Here is a 20,791-nt window from a genome sequence, read left to right as displayed (position 1 = left end):
TGGGATTCAGTTCTTACCCTGCTAGATAAAATGCCCGAACTGGATGAAATAGTGAGAGATTGCAGGTGACACTTTATGTTAATGCTGATAGTAGCTATTACAATGCTATACTAAAACATGTCTGTTTAAAAAAAAAAAAAAAAAAAAAAACACACACCATTTGATAAGTTAGAAGATGAAGATGTTCTTTTTGTTTGGGCAGGTTTTGTGGAGTAAAATTAATGCATTTGTGCTAGAGAATGTTCTTATAAAGGGGGGAAATATAAGTTCTTGAAACATTTTTGACATTGAACTTGTTAGTCATTAATACACTTTAATAATTTCTCTGGAAATCATAAAAAATTAAATCTTAATACAGACAGAGTCTTCCTTTGGTCAAACAGCTCATAACATGTCATTTGAATATGGTTTATTTCAGCTGCTTGGTCATATAACTACTTGGTGAAGCAGTGAGTCTAACTTTCCACTTCATGCTTTCTCAGTATTGCTTATTTTGATATTATGTCACTTCTGTTTGCCTTGCAGCTTTAGGTGATAAAATTGCGAGAGACATCCGGCCTGGAGCTGCCTTTGAACCAACATACATCTATAGGCTGCTGACGGTTATCAAGTCAAGCCTGTCAGAAAAGGTGCTGTTTAAAAATCTTTAAAGTGCATGTATCTAACAGTGTACATAAACTAAATTGCATTTCAAAACAGCCAATATTCTTAATATTTTTCTTAACAAAATAAAAGCCATAAAATCAGTCCTGTGTTTGTTTCACACAAAAAAATCTATATTTCACAGTTAAAGTTAGTTTTTTCCTCCTAGGCTCTGAGTTCTGTCATAACTGATTGTGCTGTCTGATACAAAATACCTCACAGTTTCACTAAAGTATCTGAAAATTAAGGGGACAATGTTCTGAATCTGCTTAAAATTGTAGACACCATACAGCGGTATAATAATTAAAAAAATTAATCTTGTATTCAGGGCAGACAAGAAGATGCTGAAGAATACCTGGGATTTATCCTAAATGGGCTACATGAGGAAATGCTGACCCTAAAGAAACTTCTTTCCCCACACAATGAAAGTAAGCTCGTTTGTAGCAAGCTGAATTCATTTTCAAATACTTAACTGTAATGGTTTTTCTTTTTGGAAGGGTGAAAGGAGGGAGAATGAATTAAGTCTAGGAGAGTGGTTTGAACGTGTGGAGAAGATGCCAGTTATGACATAGCACCAGAGGGAGCTTACACAAAAGACAGAAATCTATAGCTTTTATTTTGAACAGTTTTTCATTGTGAAAATCAGTAAATACCGTAGATAGAATGGGACCGTACATGCCAAATTTAATCCTGGAGAGGGTTTTTTTGGGGTGGGGGGCAAAGATATAAGGTGTTACAATGAAAGCTACTGAACCAATGAGATGCTTCCCCAGTTAGGTTGGTCATATAGGCATATTGGACTTGATCTGATAACAATAAAGTAGCTTCTTGTTGAAGGTATGAACTCCGTTCCTTAGCTACTGACTTCTGTATTATTAGGGTACCTAACTCAAGTGAGAGTGATCAAAACTCAGGATGATTTACTTTAAAACAGATTTTGCTACCAAGTATAGCCGTGGTTTCCAACTATTCACAGTATCTGAATTATGGTTTTAAAATTTCTTTCTCTACCTGGTTGATGTATAGTGTAACAGTGTAGCGCAGTGGTGGGCAACCTGTTGCTTCCCGCAGCTCCCATTGGCCGAGAACGGCGAACCGCAGCCACTGGGAGCTGGGAGCAGCTGTGCAAATGTAAACAAACGGTCTGGCGGCCCGCCAGCGGATTACCCTGATTGGCCGCAGGTTGCCTACCACTGGTGTAGCTTATGTCAGTGACCTCTGATCAACTGTTGGTTAAGCTCTTGTTGTTTTCTGTACAGCAAGCTTCCTATACAAAGAATTTTTAATAATTTTGTACCCATTTATAATGGAACATATTAACTGGTTTTACTAGTGCTTTGTTGCTGAAGTGAAAAAAACACAAACTGAAAACTCCACATCTTACCCTGAAAGAACTGACAGGATTTACAGTGAATTTAAAAATGGAGCTTTATCTTACAGCAACTGTTTTATTTTTGTTTGATGGTTGCCCAATTTAAATTAAAACACCACTACTACAGTAGTACAGACTTGTCATTATGAACTTTGGTTTTTTTAAGGTTTGGTATCCAATCTATTTAACTGGGTAAATTCTCTATGATGTAGCACTATCATTTCATATTCCCTAGCTACATTAAGTACATAACTTTCTTTGTTTGGCACCCATACAAATATTTGCTAAACCTTGTGTGCACTGTAAAATACCCAGGCAACAACGGTGTCTTGATAAGCCAAGGTTTTAATTTTCAAGAACAGCCCTTAACTTTCTAAAGTACAGCCCCAAAGGTTAATTATCTAAAGCTACATTGAACTTACTTGTTTTTTCATGTGTGGTTATGTTCTGTAGATAAACTGCATTCCGTTAAACATTTGAGTATTCCCAGTTGCAAAATGCTCAAGGAATTGTGCAGAATATTGTCTCAAACTTGACTTTTCACAAGTTTTTTTTTAAGTAAAATATGAAAGCCTCCTAATCTTCTGATAATTATTCCTATAAAGAGGATAAGAAACTTGAAACCACATCATACAAGTTCTGAATCAAAACTTTTGATAGTGTGTTTTTAAAACTATACCTTTCATTACAACTCCAGACACGTCAGGGACCTATTTCTAATCACTAAAGATAATCCTGTTGTTTACCAGCTCTCTCTATCTTTTAAGGAAAAGTTGGGGATTATTTTATTTGTTTAAATCAATATCTACACACTTTTCTTCTTCTTAAGAAATCTGTGTTTCCAATGGTCCTGAGACGCAATCTGTAAATGAAGAAGAGGATCAGGATGAACAAGGAGAAGGTAGTGAGGATGAATGGGAACAAGTTGGGCCCCGCAACAAATCATCAGTTACTCGACAGGCTGACTTTGTTCAGACTCCTATTACAGATATTTTTGGTGGTCACATAAGGTATGGTACCTTTTATTAGACTATTTTTAATACAATAAATGATACTCTTGCAGTTGTGTGGCGGCATGGGCTGCATTGCCTTCACCCATAAATTTTTCCATTGCTTTGCAACTGAGAAGATACACAGCCACCAGAGACTGCACCATTATTCCATGACCAGTTTTTGGTGGTTTAAAAGGGAAATGTGACTTGTCCACAAAGGCCAGGGAAGCTTAACATCCTAATCATGAAACAGTCTTCCAGAAGAGAGAGTTCAAAAGATTTCATGTCATTGTGTAGGTTAGTTCCCAAAAATCAGTTTGTGATCTGTGTCACATAATAGGTGCATCTTGTTATATGTTTTACAGAGCAAAGGTTGGCTTGAAGAACAGAGATCTACAACAATTGTTTTTGAATAATAAGTTGAAAAAATACATATACTTTCATGCAAGGATCTAAAGGACTTTACAATAATTAAATAGTTCAGGTTTAGAACCGTCTTGTGAAGTGCTAGCCCTTTTTATATGTGGATTAATTGAGATATAGTGAGTGTCTTGTGTAGTTCACAAAGACAGTGAGTGGAGAAAAATGGGAATAGAACTCAAAAGGCATGACTGTCAGACAGGACTTGCTGCGGCCGGGGGGAGAGGCGCCCCTCCCCCCGGACCTGCTGCAGCCGGGGGGAGAGGCGCCCCTCCCTCGGCCCCAGTCCAGCCCTAGACCTGCTGCGGCCGGGGGAGAGGTACCCTGGTCCCAATCCAGCCCTGAGCCCCCTCCCACACTCTGAACCCCTCGGCCCCACCCTCACCACATGAATTGTGTTATGTGCACCAGTATGGAGGTGATATGTGTCACATCACCTCCATATTGGTGCACGTAACAAAATTCATTCCACACATGCATGGGAAAAATTAGAGGGAACACTGACTGTCAGTTCTTTAGACAATACTGCTTCCCAGAAGCAAGAACGACTAAGGCTATTTCTGCGCTACAGTTTGTCAGCATAACTTATGTTGCTCAGGGGTGTGAATAAACTACCATCCCGAGCGATGTAAATTACAACAACGTAAGCGCTGGTGTGCATAGCGCTATGTCTGTGGGAGAGTTTCTCCTGCTGACATAGTTACTGCTGCTCATGGGGGCTGGAGTAACGAAGCCAATAGGAGAGCTTTCTCCCATCGGTTTAGTGTCTGCACTAGAAGTGCTACAGCAGCACAGCTGTAAGCTCTCTAACGTAGTCCTAACCTTATGCTATGCTTTTATAAAAAAAAAAAAAAAAAAAAAAAGTCACACCCAAAGAGATCTTTTTTGAATTCAATTATTAATTCCTGCAACAGCTTGCAGTGATGTGGAGTAGAGGCCCAGATATGAGTGATGCAGTGATGTGGAGTAGAGGCCCAGATAGGAGTACAGGAAGGCAAGAAGGGGATATGAAAAAAATCATTTAAAAAGCATTATTTAAAAATAAATAGTTTAGATTATAAAGGCAGAGTAAATACTTAAAGGAAACATATTCCAAAACAACAAATGTTAGAGTATGAAGAATTATTTTTAAAATGGAGGGCAGACATTTAATTGCTAGTTTTGCACTCCTTGTGTTGCCAGGTATGCAGTCTAGAAGTATGAATAAAGCTGGTTGGTTCCTTCCATATGCAAAACACTGAAATTATTCTTCAGAGATTTGAGTCAGACAGCTGGCAAATAAAAAGATGTTTTCCATAGAATTGGCAGACAGATGTCTGTACTTACTGGAAAATTTCCCTGTCGATGGCATGTGCACATATCCTTTGTCAAATACCCTTATATATATATATTGGAAGTGTGTATTTGTCATGGCCAGGGCAGTTTAGATCTCGGTATGATTATTTCATAAATTAGTTAAAATGAAATTATGGATATTTGGGGGAACACTGTGTCCCCTTTTGAAATCCACAGACAATAAATTTGAGGGATTACTGAAAAAGAGAATAAATTTGCATCGAGCAGCAGAACCGCAAGGTCCATTTCCACATCTGTTGTCTACTTTCAGCCCACCCATCTCATTCAGCCTACAAACTAGGTCACACAGTAGACCGCAGAAACAGTATCCTGTCTTGAGATGTTGGAAAGCTTCCTCTGCTAAGGCTGAGGGTAGAAATAGGGAGGATTTAAAGGCAAAATTGCTGGTAGTAGTCCACCAAATAAAAGCATCAGAAATAGAAAAATCAAATGGAAAAGAGAGCTAAGAAAACATGGTTGAATTGGCACCGTTTTGCTTAGAGAGATTTTAGCCTCTCGTCTACATTTGTTTAATTGATTTGTTGCATTCCTACTTAGGCATCATTTCTGTAAATAATATTTTGTGAAGAAAAAAGTAGATGGTTATAAACACTTAAACATCAACCTGTAGGTCCACATTTTCATTGGGCTTCTGATTTTGTGCATTGACAGAGTGCTTTTACATTTGTAACTTGTTCAAACTTCAAATATTTATCATTCAAATTTCAAATATTTTTCATGCAAATTTGGCATACATGTAAGTCAGAGGCCTGGCAAAAATGTTGCTTGCAAGATGCACTGACTTTTCTCTCAGATGCTCTGTGATGGAAAAAATCAGGTGTGTGCTTATGCATGGGAAGAGCTTTGCTTTGAAGACATTTAAAAGCTGTTTTTATACACTAGCTGCACCCACTTAGTATCAATAAACGCTATTAGTGCTACTACACTAGCAAGGAAATTATGAACAACACACATTTTCAAAAGAAATTTTATGAAACATTTCTATATCATACTATTGTTCAAATCCTTCCAATAACTTGTGGTTGAAATAATCCTGTATTTTGTTTAAACTGCTGCATTTTTTCCTTGTGACTAACTTTTGCTGTAGTTTCTACAAAAAAAAATGCTTTGTACATTAAATGTTATGCAAACCTAAAGTCCAGCCAGCAATATTGTTGCTATCAAATGCAGTACTTTTATGCACTTTTGAAAAAAGTGCATAGTTTAGTTGTATTTCTAATTCTGTTTTAAAAAAACATTTACCACTGGAAATTACATTTTGGAATATTATCTTTATTTATAGATTAATCTCATCTTCTGTTTGTTGATTTTAACTGGTTGAAGTTTGTGTACTGTACTTCGTTTACTATATTTTGCAGTAGATTATTACATTAAATAATCAGGTTAGGGGGGAATGGGAAAGTGTCTCAAAAACAGCACAACTCTCAACAGTGGAGAATTTTTTTTTTTTTTTTTTTTTTTAAACATCAGCCTTCACATGAGTTGAAGGTTTTGTCCTTAAATATAAGCCAAGAAGGCAATAGTAACCTGAAATAAAGATGCCAATGTCTATGGTAGAGTCCTTTCACTCTAAGGAAAATACATAGCCAATATACAGATGGATTGGCCTTTTGTTGGTGCTTCAGGCCTGTGCCTGAATCAGAGGAGCTGTTTTTAATACAAGCTTGCAGTACAAATATTAAACTTCTATGTTAATATTTAACTGATAATTCTGAGAGTTTAACATAGTGACTTGAATTGTGGTTTATTTTAAGACTTGCTATTTCAGAGTTTTCTGAAGGACTGTAACATGTCAAACAATAACTTATTTAGCTGTAAAGACATTATTGGTTGTGCTTTTAAATACCATCTTCAGAAACAAAGGGTGATTAGATATATTTTTAACCAAGATTCAAGCAAGCTGAAAATCAATAAAAAAATCTCCTTTTGTTAGTGTCTTTGGCAAACAATTAAACTATCAAACCATATATTTAGTTTTCATATAAAAGCTGAAATTGATTTAAATTTCCAAATATAAATAGGAAGCTGGTTCTATTACTTTAACACACAAAGACTAAAAGACTCTAGTTTGTATTCAAGACAAACCAATAAGTGAACAAAGCCTGGCTGCAAAATCTGACTTGGGGAAAAAACAAATTCTAAAGCAATTCTGGAATATATTGTTAGAAACCATGTAGAGATTTTAAAGTATTATGATTAGAGAACCTGAACTCAGTTAAAATTTTCACAGCAACATTACAAAATGACTAGATAACCATTAGTACTTGTCAGTTCTTAATATCTGTTCTAAAACATTTAATGTTTCAAAAATCCAGCACCATATGCTACTCTGCAGCAATAAGTCATTTCCGAACACCTTTCCCAGAACTGTCCATGTTCCACAGAAGTAAACAAAGCTGAGCTATCTTGGCTATTTTGTAGTTAGCAACATAGCAAAGATATGACATTTGCCAAGTGGAGAAGATAATGTAATTTTATTGTCAAGCTTCTATTAGCTTGGGAAACAGTGTTGGAAAAACCTATATGACAGACCTGATTTTGTATTGTAGGTACCTGTATCTTCAGTGTAAATTTCAGTTTCTGCATAACTGTTCCCCAGTGTGTGAGGTTTTTGATAAATCAAGCTATTACTCTCTTATACTGTGGAGAGAAGTAGGTGAATATACTGCAAAACTTGTAAAGAAAAATGTGACTAATTATTTTGAAGACCCCAAACTAACAGAAGATTAGTAGATTTAAACATAATTCATTGTAAAACACACTACTTCAAAATCAGTTTCTTTTTTGTTTAGTTGTCAAAGATTCCTCCCCCCCCCCCTTTTCTCAATTGGATGATTCCACAGTCACCTTTAGGTGATTTTGGTACCCCTGGCTTTTGTTGGCAACACAGTAACCTCAACTGAAGTTCTTTAAAAGAAAAATGAAAACAAACGGAGTGATCATATGCTCCTCCAAGTGTATGATGATGTCTTGCCAAATAAGCTATGCATAAATACACTGATTTAAATATACTAACCAATTATACAGGTTAACAAATATTAAACATAATCATTGTACTTGAAATTGCATTAAAGTGAAATCAGGTTGCTGAAATTGATGCTTAACCTTGGTATTTGTGTTGATTTTGGTAGCCCAATGTGCAGCAAAGCATGGGATGGACTAAGGTCTAAGGTAAAGAACATGTGGGTGGATTCATAGGTGCATTTCAGTGTCCTCTTTCTAGTAGCAGGTGGATTGATTTTAAAAAGAAAAACTTAATATGATTTAAATAACAAATTAAAAAAATCTTGATTTAAATTTAAAAAATCATTTTTTTATTTTCCCCCAAAAATCAGTTTTTAGACACCCTGACTAGTAGCTTCTCCACTGTTAAATTTTGAAGGATGACTATACAGTAGACTATGGACACCCCGGAAATGGAGGTTGTCCGTAACTCTGAACAAAGCACAGTTGAGACTCCAGACCTAGCACCTGACACTCCAAGCCAGGCTTCAGCTGGAGCTGAGCTCCCTGCTCACTGCTGGCATGAGTTTGCAGGCTTGTCCCACTCCCTGTGGGGGTCGGGGTATAAACAGCATGTCCCCATCCCGGTGGAGAGTGGGGGTCAAAGTGGCACAGACCCCAGCACTGCTTCTGCTCTGCTGGCTCTGGCTGCCGTGTTTCTTTTCTTTTGGTGTCTGCTGAAGCCTGATTGGTTACTTCAGGTTTCACATGGTGTCCGGTTGACCAGTTAGTACGTAACTCTGTTGTTCGTATCTTTGAGGTTCTATTGTAAATCTAATATTCAACATTGTTTCCTATTTCTGTAGATCTGTGGTTTACCAGCAGAGTTCTAAGGAGTCTGCCACTCTGCAGCCATTTTTCACTCTACAACTGGATATCCAGTCTGACAAGATACGCACAGTCCAGGATGCATTGGAAAGCTTGGTGGCAAGAGAGTCTGTCCAGGGTTACACCACAAAAACCAAACAGGAGGTGTGTTCTGGTCTTGTCTGCTGGACCTTTTTATAGTCAAACATTACATTTTAAGGGCTTTTCATATAGCTGTTGGTTTTTCACTAGTTGCTTGAACATTAATCCTCATGTTAAGAGGTACTAATCTTGCAAGGTATAGTACAAGTGTACTACATATTTAACACATACAGTCAAGGTCACTCAAACAAGAAGACACACTAACTCTGTAACACTGATTTACTGTCAATGATTTCATTTATTTGCAGACCTGGTGTAATAGTTGGTTTGGGATTTTGGGGGCGGGCCGGGAGAGGCATATACATTAAATTCACTCTATTTGAGAAGTGGTAATATGTACTGTCATAAGGAAAACAAATTTTCACTAATTTTAAAGCACAGAAGCTCAGGTGACCTGGGTGTTGCCAGACACTCCTAGTAAGACAGACGTGCTTCAAAATGTTGCTTGGTTGAGAGTATTTCCTGGCTTTTGAAGTAGATATTTAGAACAGTCTCATAACTCAGAACGCTGACCTGTGTTGCTTTCTCTTCTTGGGTTAGAAGGAACAGCCTGGCGACCATCCATAAGAAAAGTTCTCAAACTTTTTTTGTACTCTGAGCCTCATTTAATTACAATAGCATAATATCCATGTGAAAACTACAACAATTGTTCTCATGCAAAAGCTATATTGGGAAAGCACTATGTGCTCTCTGTGCATTGCAGTTTGGCAATCTCTGCTCTTGAATGATGGGATATATTATATTTTGCTTTGAGTTTCCTCACACTATTCTCATCCTTTTCTCCAGCTGGCTGATCTTATGGTCTATTTACTGTGTGTGAGTAAAGAATTAGTATCTACATAGTCGCATCTGTGCATGGTCAACAGAAGGTTCTCAGATTAAAATATGTGCAGTGTGTTCCTAATTACCTTAAACAGACAAAGAAGCAAAGGGGGCCTTTGAACATAGGGGTCATTCTTCACAGAAGGCATTGTTTCCATATATTTTACCTACCTCACAGTTTAGATAAACATTCAGAATATAAATACAAATAAGCGATGGCCACATTAACACCACCCTATACCGAAAACCCACCGACCTCTACGCCTACCTTCATGCCTCCAGCTTCCACCCCGGTCACACCACACGATCCATCGTCTACAGCCAAGCACTGAGGTACAATCGCATCTGCTCCAACCCCTCAGACAGAGACCAACACCTACAAGATCTTCACCAAGCATTCTCAAAACTACGATACCCACACAAGGAAATAAAGAAACAAATCAACAGAGCCAGACGTGTACCCAGAAGCCTCCTGCTACAAGACAGGCCCAAAAAAGAAACCAACAGAACTCCACTGGCCATCACCTACAGTCCTCAGCTTAAACCTCTCCAACGCATCATCAGTGATCTACAACCCATCCTGGACAATGATCCCTCACTTTCACAGACCTTGGGAGGCAGGCCAGTCCTCGCCCACAGACAACCTGCCAACCTTAAGCATATTCTCACCAGCAACCACGCACCGCACCATAACAACTCTAACTCAGGAACCAACCCATGCAACAAACCTCGATGCCAACTCTGCCCACATATCTACACCAGCAACACCATCACAGGACCTAACCAGATCAGCTACAACATCACCGGCTCATTCACCTGCACATCCACCAATGTTATATATGCCATCATATGCCAGCAATGCCCCTCTGCTATGTACATTGGCCAAACTGGACAGTCACTACGCAAGAGGATAAATGGACACAAGTCAGATATCAGAAATGGCAATATACAAAAACCTGTAGGAGAACACTTCAACCTCCCTGGCCACACAATAGCAGATGTAAAGGTAGCCATCTTACAGCAAAAAAACTTCAGGACCAGACTCCAAAGAGAAACTGCTGAGCTCCAGTTCATTTGCAAATTTGACACCATCAGATCAGGATTAAACAAAGACTGTGAATGGCTATCCAACTACAGAAGCAGTTTCTCCTCCCTTGGTATTCACACATCAACTGCTAGCAGAGCACCTCACCCTCCCTGATTGAACTAACCTCGTTATCTCCATACTGATGTATACCTGCCTCTGGAGATTTCCATTACTTGCATCTGAAGAAGTGAGGTTCTTACCCACGAAAGCTTATGCTCCCAATACTTCTGTTAGTCTTAAAGGTGCCACAGGACCCTCTGTTACTTTATTCAGAATATAATTGTGACTGGAGAATGAATGGAAAACTATTTTCCTTGAAAAGTTATAGGTAGACAGACAGCTTTTGTCTGGATTATATATCCAGTCCTCTAGTAGGAGTAGAAGTGCGAAAATATTTTAGGGATTTCTTCTCATGTGGAAGGAACATTTGCAATGCAAGCTCATCATAATTTACCACAGGGATTTTGTTTTGCTAGTCATTTCTTTTTGGTTTTTGTTGCAGATGGTTTTAACTTCTTTAGGGACAACCCACTGTTCAGTTATGGGTTTTGGAAGAAATGGGTGTTCAGTTTAGGTGCTAGTGATTTGGTCTGGTTTAGTGTCTGAGTGGAATTAAAAGCATCTAAAAATGCCTTTTAGATCTTTCTTTTTCATCAGATATTCAGGAAAAAATAGAAGATTTTTATTACATGTTGTTGTGAAAATATTGAACGTTAATAATTTTCGTGCATACCTAGCGGTTTACAGATGTTAATTCTCAAAACATCATTGTGGGGAAGGCAGGTATTTCATCCAGACTTTCCAGATGGGAAAAAAACGAGATGCTTAAATAACATCAGAAAGAGTGTCAATGTTAGGATTAGCACTCAAGAGGTCTTGGATCCATGTCTTATATTTATAACTCCCCCCTGCTCCCCTCTCCCCCCATCTTAAAGTATTATTAGCTAAGCAAAGCTCAGAGCTCTTCAGCTGGAGATTTTCTATTGAAAATCCCCAGAAACCTGATGGTTTAGTCCTCATTCTGTAGCAGGTGGGAATGCTAATGTAATTGTCAGGTTGAAAGATGCTATGATGGTGTTACTCTCCTTTGTTATATTTAGTTTTAAATTTTTATGCAATATTCTGTTAAAATATGATTGTTAATGTGAGAGCATCATTAACTGCCTCAGATTCTCAAGATTTTGAGCTACACTTTTTGTGGTTTCTCAGGTTTAGGAGTGACAACCATGCACCGTAAATATAGCTTGCCCTTCTGATTCCCTATTTTCACTCCCTCTTAAGAATCACCGGTTTTTTTTCCTTTTGAAGTTACAATTTTGGTGTTTAATCTCAGCCTAAGGCTTTAAAAAAAAAAAAAAAGATGAAACCATTTTTGAGTTATGAGAAAGATGTGTCCATTAATAAAACTAAATTAAAGGCAAAAAGTGAAGACAGAAATATTACTCTAAGCCCCTTGTGTTTAGGGCAGTGGTTCTCAACCCACAGCCCGCTTGCAGCCCAATCAGCACAGAGTTGCGGCCCACGTGACATCCTCAGGGCCATACAGGTAGTATTGGATGCGGCCCACATAACACATTTTGGGCCATATATCTGGCCCACAATGGTAAATATGTTGAGAACCACTGGTTTAGGATGTTGCAGAGCTTCCAAGTATTTACATTGTCCTAATATAGTAATACTTAAACGTGTGGTCATGATGGAACTCAAAGCCTGCCATCTGTAAATTCTGGCTGTTCATAACTTGTTGGTCAGTGCTGTGTACTTTGCAGGTAAGAGTCTTGTAGCATAAAGGAGGCACCAGAAAAACCTTCAATGGCTTTTTTGTTCCTATTTTATGTTACAGTCATCAGTCCTGACCTCCTTTTAATAGTTCAGTGGCTCCGGTTTCATCCATCAGTTGTGATCCTTATGTGCTTATCTACATACAGTGCTGTGACATAATATGCAACTGATCTGTGTGTGATGAGTACTTGCATTGGTACCAGTATTTCCAGCACTTCACAGTGTGTTAAGTAATCCTGCAAAGTCAGGCAAATAGACTGCAAGAAGAACAAAACTAATTCATGGAAAAATGTATTTCTAAATCCTAATGTTGAGCTCCATCATTTCCACCAGCTATTTTTTTCCTGTTTCATAAATATATAGTTAGTCCCTAGATTAAAGAACCCCCATGGAAAGAACCCCACAAGACATTATATTAAATTGTAATACTTTTTCCTTGAAGATAACACTTCAGTGGGAAAATCCAATGCGCTTTAGAGGCTTAAAGTGCACAAACAATGGGATATTTGTCATAAAACTAACACAATACAGACACTTTCAAGTGGCGTAATTTAGATAAAATGTGTGTTCTACACACATTAGTCATGTTCCCTTGCTTTTTGTTTTCAAAGGGGTTAACTTCAAGATATACTGATCCTAAAATTAAGATATAATTTTAATGCATTTTTGTGCTCTCTGTATTAGGTGGAGATCAGTCGAAGGGTGACCCTAGAAGAGCTCCCTCCCGTTCTTGTGTTACACCTCAAAAGATTTGTATATGAGAAAACTGGTGGATGCCAGAAGCTTATCAAGAATATTGAGTATCCCGTTGACCTGGAAATTAGTAAAGGTGAAACTCTTAAATAAAACTTTTTGTTTTGAGGAAAAGAGAATTTTCTATGATTTCCAAAGGGTAAAAGTGAATTTTTGCAAGCTCAGTATAGGAGAGACTTGATTTTTTTCTGTTGGGTTGTATACATGCGAAAACTCTCATAATCTAAATGAAATCTGTATTATCTTGTGTACCTTATTTTGTGTCTGTCCTAGCTGTGAATTAGGAGAATCCAGTCCAGTGATGCTTCGAGCTGATGTGCTCAGGTTTTTTTTTTTTTTTACAGCACTTGCTGCCTGCACGGTCTTAATTTAGACCCCAATCCTTCAAAGAACTCCATGTAGGCAGACCCTGGAACATTTATCAGGCTCCATTGACTTCAGTGGGGTCTCATGCAGGCCCAGTGTCCAGCTGAGTGACACTTGTAGAATTGGGGCCTGAGACTGAAAGCTCTTCAGGGCTGAGGGATGACTGTACCATGTGTTCGTACAGTGCCCTCCCTCAGCTGATTGGAGCACCCTGGACAAGGCTGCTGTTAATCAAATCATGAATAAAAATACTTCAGCTCGGAATCCATCCAAAGAGGTGGTAAAAGCACCATTATAAAAACCATTGATTGGGCTGGAGAGGAGAAATGAGAATTTTTTTTAAGACCAAACTAAAATCAAACTAAAAACATCAAAGCAATCAAATAGGTAGGTCAGATTTCAAGTGTTAATGCATTATAAAGTTTCTTCAATTTTTAAATGTTAAGATCTATTCATTTTACAAAGTGTGTTTTATATATAAACACCAGAATAATATGTGTACCTTGCTGCATTGAAACTTTTTATTCTGACATTCGCTGTTCAGTCAACCAGTAGTTCAGATTGATCTATTTTTTTTCGCTGTCTGCAATATGTTCCAAGCTACCTGGAAATTACAAGGCTAATTATGTAGGGATACATTATAACATTATAAATGATGTATTTACTTTATCAGATAGTATGATTTGATCTTGGGGTTTTTGTTTTTAATACATACTCGGGTGTGTGTGTTGGGGGTTGAAATCTGTAAAACGTGCGTTACAGGCTGCTTTGGTCAACAAGACGGACAACTGCTATATTCTTTACAGTCTCTGCAGTTTACAGGCTAGCCCTCTCATCCTCCAACAAGAGGCATGGCGGGGAGATAACTAGTGTCTTGGCCCTTTTCCCCCTCTCCTCTGTTTCCCTGGGGTAGCTTTGAATGGTACTGTTGCTTGAAACCCCATATGCAAAGGCCGGTGCTCTGGCAGTAAGAAACTAGTTTGTCTCCCACCACAGAAAAGACTCCAGTGTCTACAGTGTCAGCGTGCTGAGGTTTCAGCCATTTCTTTGATGTAGGAAGCTTCCGATGGAAAAACTATTTGATTCTTACTTGGAAATAAATGTTCACCTGACATCTGTTCACACAAAAGTTTTTAGCTTGTTAAAAATATTGCTTTTGCTTTTTCAGAGTTACTATCTCCAGGTGTGAAAAGCAAGATTTTTAAAGGCCAAAGAACCTACCGGCTCTTTGCAGGTATTTAGACATTTATGTCACTCTATCCCAAAATATTGCATTACATATAGAAATTCTGGTTGTGGAAATGTAGTTACTGCTGACGGATTATAAAATGTTTACTTTAAATTAAAGTGATGTAACTTGCAGGGTTAGTAAGTTCTAGTGTAAAGTGACAGATAAGTACTGAATATTCCTGTTATGTGATTACTGTCACATTGTTTCAGCTTCTGCCTAAGTAACATAGGATCACAGTTCTGTACCAGATCCATCCTGCACAGGGTATACAGATACTTGCTTTTCAATGAAAGAATGCAGACTGCAAAGCTTCTATTAAGATGCATATAGGTCTGCTCTGTCTCAAGTGGTGTACATCAATATTCATTTTTTCTCAACGGGGTTAAATTTTAAGTATCAACTCTTCCGTGAGTATTATTCATTTATGATGACGCTTAACACAAATTGTGTAGCATAACTGTTATTGATGATGAATTGGTGGTGGTGACATGCAACTTGAATGGTAAATACATCTTGCATAGCCAGAAGAACATCTACAACTTTAATATAGCTATATTTGACACATACCACTGATTTGTAGGGTAACTTTTCAAATGTCTTTTAAAATTGCCACTTTGATGTTGGTTCATTGCATGATTCTAAACACTTTCAAGATGAGTACGTCTGACAATGTATGAATAGCATATTGTACGACGATAGAGGTCCCACTGAGTTGGCTGTTAGAGTGACATTTTTATGGTCGGAATATATTGAAGTACCAGATGAAAGCCTGTTATTGGTATTAAAGACTGGAAACTGCTATAAATATTCAGAAGCATTTTATTAATAAACAAAACATTAATCTCTACAGTTTTTAAAAACTATACATTGATTAGTAAGATTTGCACCTGCTTATTTGTATTAGCATCAGAAGAAAAAGCTCAGGGGACTGGAGCTTTTCACTTCTAGGTTACCAGTTTAGTTTCAGCCCCGGTGGGCTTGTGTGACGAGGTAGTTTGGATCCAGTTCTGTTTAGGTGGTATAACCAGGTTACAGAAGGTACCATCAAGACTGGAAATCTCAGCAGAGGGCAGTAGTTACTTTAGTGGAACAATTCTCACCTCTGGGGTGAGCTTTCCAAGAGAGGGTTGGAGAGCCTGGATAAAAACAGTATGAGGAAATTTGCATTGCCACTGCCTCATCTTTTGTGCCTGTTCTGTAGACACACACCATTTTAGTCTCCAGTTCCTTGTTGTTAGTCCAGAACTTCACACACACAGCATGCACTACTTGTACAAAATTTTAATGATTAAAAAGAGGTTTTTTTTAGAATTAAAGATATTTCTAATTAGAAATATAACAAGAGGTTTGCCTAAATATTCTTCTGCAGTAAGATAAAATACAAACTGCATCCTAGAAAATCTTATAGGGTAGTTTCTGTCTTAAAGAACTCTTGAAATATACGAATAATTTAGAATCTGTATACCATAAATCATGCCTGTCTACTTTGCTTAACTTAAAGTACTTGTAATATGTATTTGTCTTCATAGAAGTATAAACAAAATCAGAGTAAATTTAAAGTGTGGTTCAACTCTGAAAGGTAGACTGTGAAAATGACACTTTTTTACCACTACTTCTTTTTACTGCTTTGTTTACTCCTCTTAGCATTGCAGAGACAAACCTAGAATCATAGAATATCAGTGTTGGAAGGGACCTCAGGAGGTCATCTAGTCCAACCCCCTGCTCAAAGCAGGGTCAATCCCCAACTAAATCATCCCAGCCAGGGCTTTGTCAAGCCTGACATTTAAAAGCCTCTAGGAAGGAGATTCCACCACCTCCCTAGGTAACCCATTCCAGTGCTTCACCACCCAAACATAGCTAACGGAATGAGCTAGATTCTGTTCCTCCTTGTGCATTATTACCAAAATTATATATCAATATAATTCCAAACAGTTACACCTGTATAACCCCAGTGAAAGCAGTAAAAGTCCACCGATGTAGCTGATAGCCCAATTTGAAGATGAGGTATAGTTTGCACAGGATCAAATGGACCTAATTTTGCTGCAGAACATATTACAGGTGGTGACATTCTCAAAATAAAGAATCCAACTTGGTTCCATGTTGAGATTGCAGGATTGGCACTCACAAAACTAACTTGTAAACTAAGCACATTCAAGTGCTTAGTATACAATGATTCTTATGGAACCATCCTTAAAGCAAAATTAAATGGGTTAGATGGGGAGTTTCTTATGTTTGTAATAGAGACTTTTGAACAGAGAGTTCTGATATTGTAAAGTTTCATAATGTCCTCTTGTATATGAAGACGAGGTTTTATGATTAGATATGAGCGAAGGTTGACTCAGAGGCTTCTGGTTTAAGTCGCAGAGATGTCAGATACTAAGTATTGTATAATACCTACTTTGATCTGTGAACAGTTAACTTAAGATCATTTTGACTTGAAAATACAAACAGCAACAAGCTGGACGTGTAGGAGATTTCAAGCAGTTATGTTTGTTCTCAACTATTTACTGAGTTTGTCAGCACTAAATGAATTTTCTGAAGCTATGTTGAATTGTTGCAGGAAGATGGTCTATCAATCCCATTGGTCTTTTCCTGTGAAATAAATCCTTCCCTAAAAGCCATGTAGTAAATTAAAAATATCTGTCTTAGACCTTTGGGACACTTGATCTTAAGGATATTATTTTTCACTTCTTTAGAATCTTGAGTTTTTGTGCTGCCAGTGAAAAATCAGTAGCATCATCATAGATTTTTTCCCTTTGTAAGTAGATACAATGATGACAGTATTTGCTATCATATAGAGCAGGGGTCGGCAACGTTCGGCACGCGGCTCGCCAGGGTAAGCACCCTGGCGGGCCGGGCCAGTTTTATTTACCTGCTGACGCGGCAGGTTCGGCCGATCGTGGCCCCCACTGGCCGTGGTTCGCCATCCCGGGCCAATGGGGGCGGCGAGAAGCCGCGGCCAGCACATCGCTCGCCCGCGCCGCTTCCCGCCGCTCCCATTGGCCCGGGATGGCGAACCGCGGCGAGTGGGGGCCGCGATCGGCCGAACCTGCCGCGTCAGCAGGTAAATAAACTGGCCTGGCCCGCTAGGGTGCTTACCCTGGCAAGCCGCGTGCCAAACGTTGCCGACCCCTGATATAGATAATGCTGGTATAACTTTAAGTATTTGCAAAGGCATTTCTAAAGGTTTTAGTGGCGACCACTGTATAAGCATAACTTCAGTACAGGATAGCATATAAACATGCCACTCAACATGTAGTTAAACTCTTCAAAAAAATATGTTCTTGATCTCATGTGAGTTGGAAAGTTTGTTTGAATTATGAATTATTGTTTAAACAAAGGAACATCTTAGTAAATATGTATTCCTGTTTTGTTTCCAGTGGAAGTATAAACATTAACTTCTCTCTTTGTAGTTGTCTATCATCATGGAAACAGTGCAACTGGTGGCCATTACACTACAGACGTCTTCCAAATTGGTCTTAATGGCTGGTTACGCATTGATGACCAGGCAGTCAAAGTGATAAATCAGTACCAGGTGGTGAAGCCGTCTGCTGAACGCACAGCCTACCTCCTGTACTATCGCCGAGTTGACCTGCTGTGAAACTTCCCTCTTTATGCTGTGTGTGCAAGATACCTGCTTTGTAGAACGCCAACTATCACTAACTTTTTTCCTCCTTTAAATGCTCTTTTGAGTGAATTCTTTTTTCCCTTGCAACTATGGGCTAGAGTGAAAAAGGAAACTACCTTGGGGGTTGTGCACAACATAGTTTGTGTGTTGACTTTTGACTTTCCAGAATGAAGTCATTTGGTTGAAAGACTCAGTCTCACGAATCACAAAAAGATAAAATATTTCTGAGTTAATGCTGAATCCTAAGATGATAAAAGGGGTTTGCATTTGATTCCCACTTTCGAATTGCATAGTAGAAGAAAACCCTGCACCAGCAACAAAACTTGTAGATTTCTGTGAAAATAAGTTTTATCTTTACTTAAATAAAAAAAATTAAAAAAAAAAAAACCCTCTCTGCTCCCCCAGTAGTTTTTGATAAATGGTAAAACATGAGCCATTGTCAGGAGACAATGGTTCTATGTGCTTCAAAACAATGTACAAAAGTACAAAATGCAGAGTTGCTGGTTCCTAATAGGAAAAAAACCACATTTTAATAATTGTGCGATGAGAAACTGCTTAAGTACACATTGCAGATCAAATATTTGGAGTTAAAATGTTAGTCTATATAGATGGGTGATTGTAACTTTATTGCTATTAAGAGATTTCAAACTGCATTTATGCTTCTGTGTACACAAGATTTTAAAAAATGGGCAAAATAATGAAGATTGATATTTCTTTAAGTCTGCTTTGTTTAATTTTGCTGTCTGCTCTCCTATAATGTTGAGTTCTTAATTGTACACAGTTTAGTGATATCTAGGAGTATAAAGTTGTCGCCCATCAATAAAAGTCACAAAGTTGGTTTAAAGTTGTGGGTTGTGTTTCTTTGACTTTGAGTGTAAATTTCAGTTGTGGAAACTCTAGTCTAGAGTTACTATCCATTTTCTAATTTGAAATAATGCTATGATACTCATGAAAGCATAATCATTACATTATTTAAAAAAATACCTACTAGGTCAAATGAGTTTTGCATTAACAACAACAACAACAACAAAAAAGGAAATTGTAGGAAAAAGTGTATTTTCTCCACTGTTTTCCCTTCATGTTTTTAAAATGAAGTAGCTGCTTTATTTTTTTAGGCTTTATGTTCCAGGAAATTTCTGTATCATTTTCTTAAGCTGCCTAGATTTCTCTCTTCACTTTTTCTCTTTGTCTAGTACAGGCAGGACAGTTGCTTTCCATATAACTTCTCTGTGATTGTGCTGCTTTTTACTTTTTGTTGAAATAACTGTACAATTTGCCTTTTTAGTAGCTCTAAGGTGTTCATAGCTCACCTATTAATATAGTATCTGGTCACCTTTTTGTGCTATCTGTTTGGCTTTTTCATTAAAAGGCAATTAACCATGTATTTGTACAGCGCCTAACGCAATGGGGTTCTGGTCCAGGGTTGGGCTCCTATTTACTACAATAATACAAGTTATTAATAATAAGAAGGGGCTTTGGTAACCACAGCCACAAAGGAGGAGTGGTGGGAAAGTGTTAATCACAGCTTCAGCTTTCAGAATCTCTTCATCCAGGGCTGATCTGAAGAGGTGCCCTTCAATTTTCATGGAAGTTGATCAGGCCCTTATGTCTACACAGTCATTCAGTGAGGAGCACTAAGACTTTACACTTTAGCTTTGAGAAAATATTGGGTGCCTCTCTCAGTAGAACTTCATTTAAGTCTCCCTGCTTCAGTTGGATTCTTCACTTTGTGTTGAATTGTTGGGAGGAATTGCTGTGCACTGTTCAACTGCTGGTGTCTCCCATCCCAGAGGTGGGGGCATTTTACAATCCCTCCATATAGTTCGTGTATTATACACTGAGAGTGTTTTGGATGTAAGTTGCTATACAGATGTTCGTTGGAGTTGGTTGGAAAAGTTCTAATGAAACTTTTTTCCTTTGGAATTTGCTGAATTGAAACCTAAGCGCTTTGTGAAGACAGTTTGATTTTGATGAAATTCCACCAGAAACCAAGCAGGGTTCCTGTGGAACATGACCTACCAGGTAGGTTTCCTGCCAGTTCATGTACCTGGCAGACTGCCCCAGAGCCAGGGCTCCTAGAGATGGGCAGAGAACATTTTTATTTGATGGAGAAATTTACAAATTTTGAACAAAAATCACTTGTAAAGTTGTTGAACCATGGTCACTAGCAAATGTAAGTCAGGCTGAACCATTAATTCTGCAGTTACAAAATTTCCTATGCGGAAACTAGTCATCCTAATATGGAGCTATTAGAACTGGACACACAGTGAGAAAATAATCTTATTATTTCACTTAAAACCTGATCCAGCAAAGCAATGAGACTATTCACAGGCTTAAAGACAAGAGCATACCACGATCACATTAATCC

General features: G+C 38.1%; 1 protein-coding gene across 2 annotated transcripts in view; it reads left to right on the top strand.

Annotated features, from left to right (window-relative positions):
* The window catches only part of USP10 (ubiquitin specific peptidase 10), a 78,265-nt gene extending 59,002 nt beyond the window's left edge, over window positions 1-19,263 (top strand). For both annotated transcript variants that reach the window (XM_065416522.1, XM_065416521.1), the window contains 7 exons: window positions 526-629; window positions 971-1,070; window positions 2,844-3,024; window positions 8,592-8,757; window positions 13,130-13,274; window positions 14,733-14,798; window positions 18,209-19,263. In XM_065416522.1, the coding sequence (XP_065272594.1) occupies window positions 526-629; window positions 971-1,070; window positions 2,844-3,024; window positions 8,592-8,757; window positions 13,130-13,274; window positions 14,733-14,798; window positions 18,209-18,396 (950 nt within the window). In that variant the 3' untranslated portion in view covers window positions 18,397-19,263. The remainder of the gene's footprint in view (window positions 1-525; window positions 630-970; window positions 1,071-2,843; window positions 3,025-8,591; window positions 8,758-13,129; window positions 13,275-14,732; window positions 14,799-18,208) is intronic.
* Window positions 19,264-20,791: the final 1,528 nt, after the last annotated feature.

This window comes from Emys orbicularis, chromosome 14 (assembly GCF_028017835.1).
Source record: "Emys orbicularis isolate rEmyOrb1 chromosome 14, rEmyOrb1.hap1, whole genome shotgun sequence".
NCBI classification, from domain to species: Eukaryota; Metazoa; Chordata; order Testudines; family Emydidae; genus Emys; species Emys orbicularis.
Note: the sequence above shows the minus strand (reverse complement) of the source record. Positions and strands in the feature narration are given on the sequence as shown.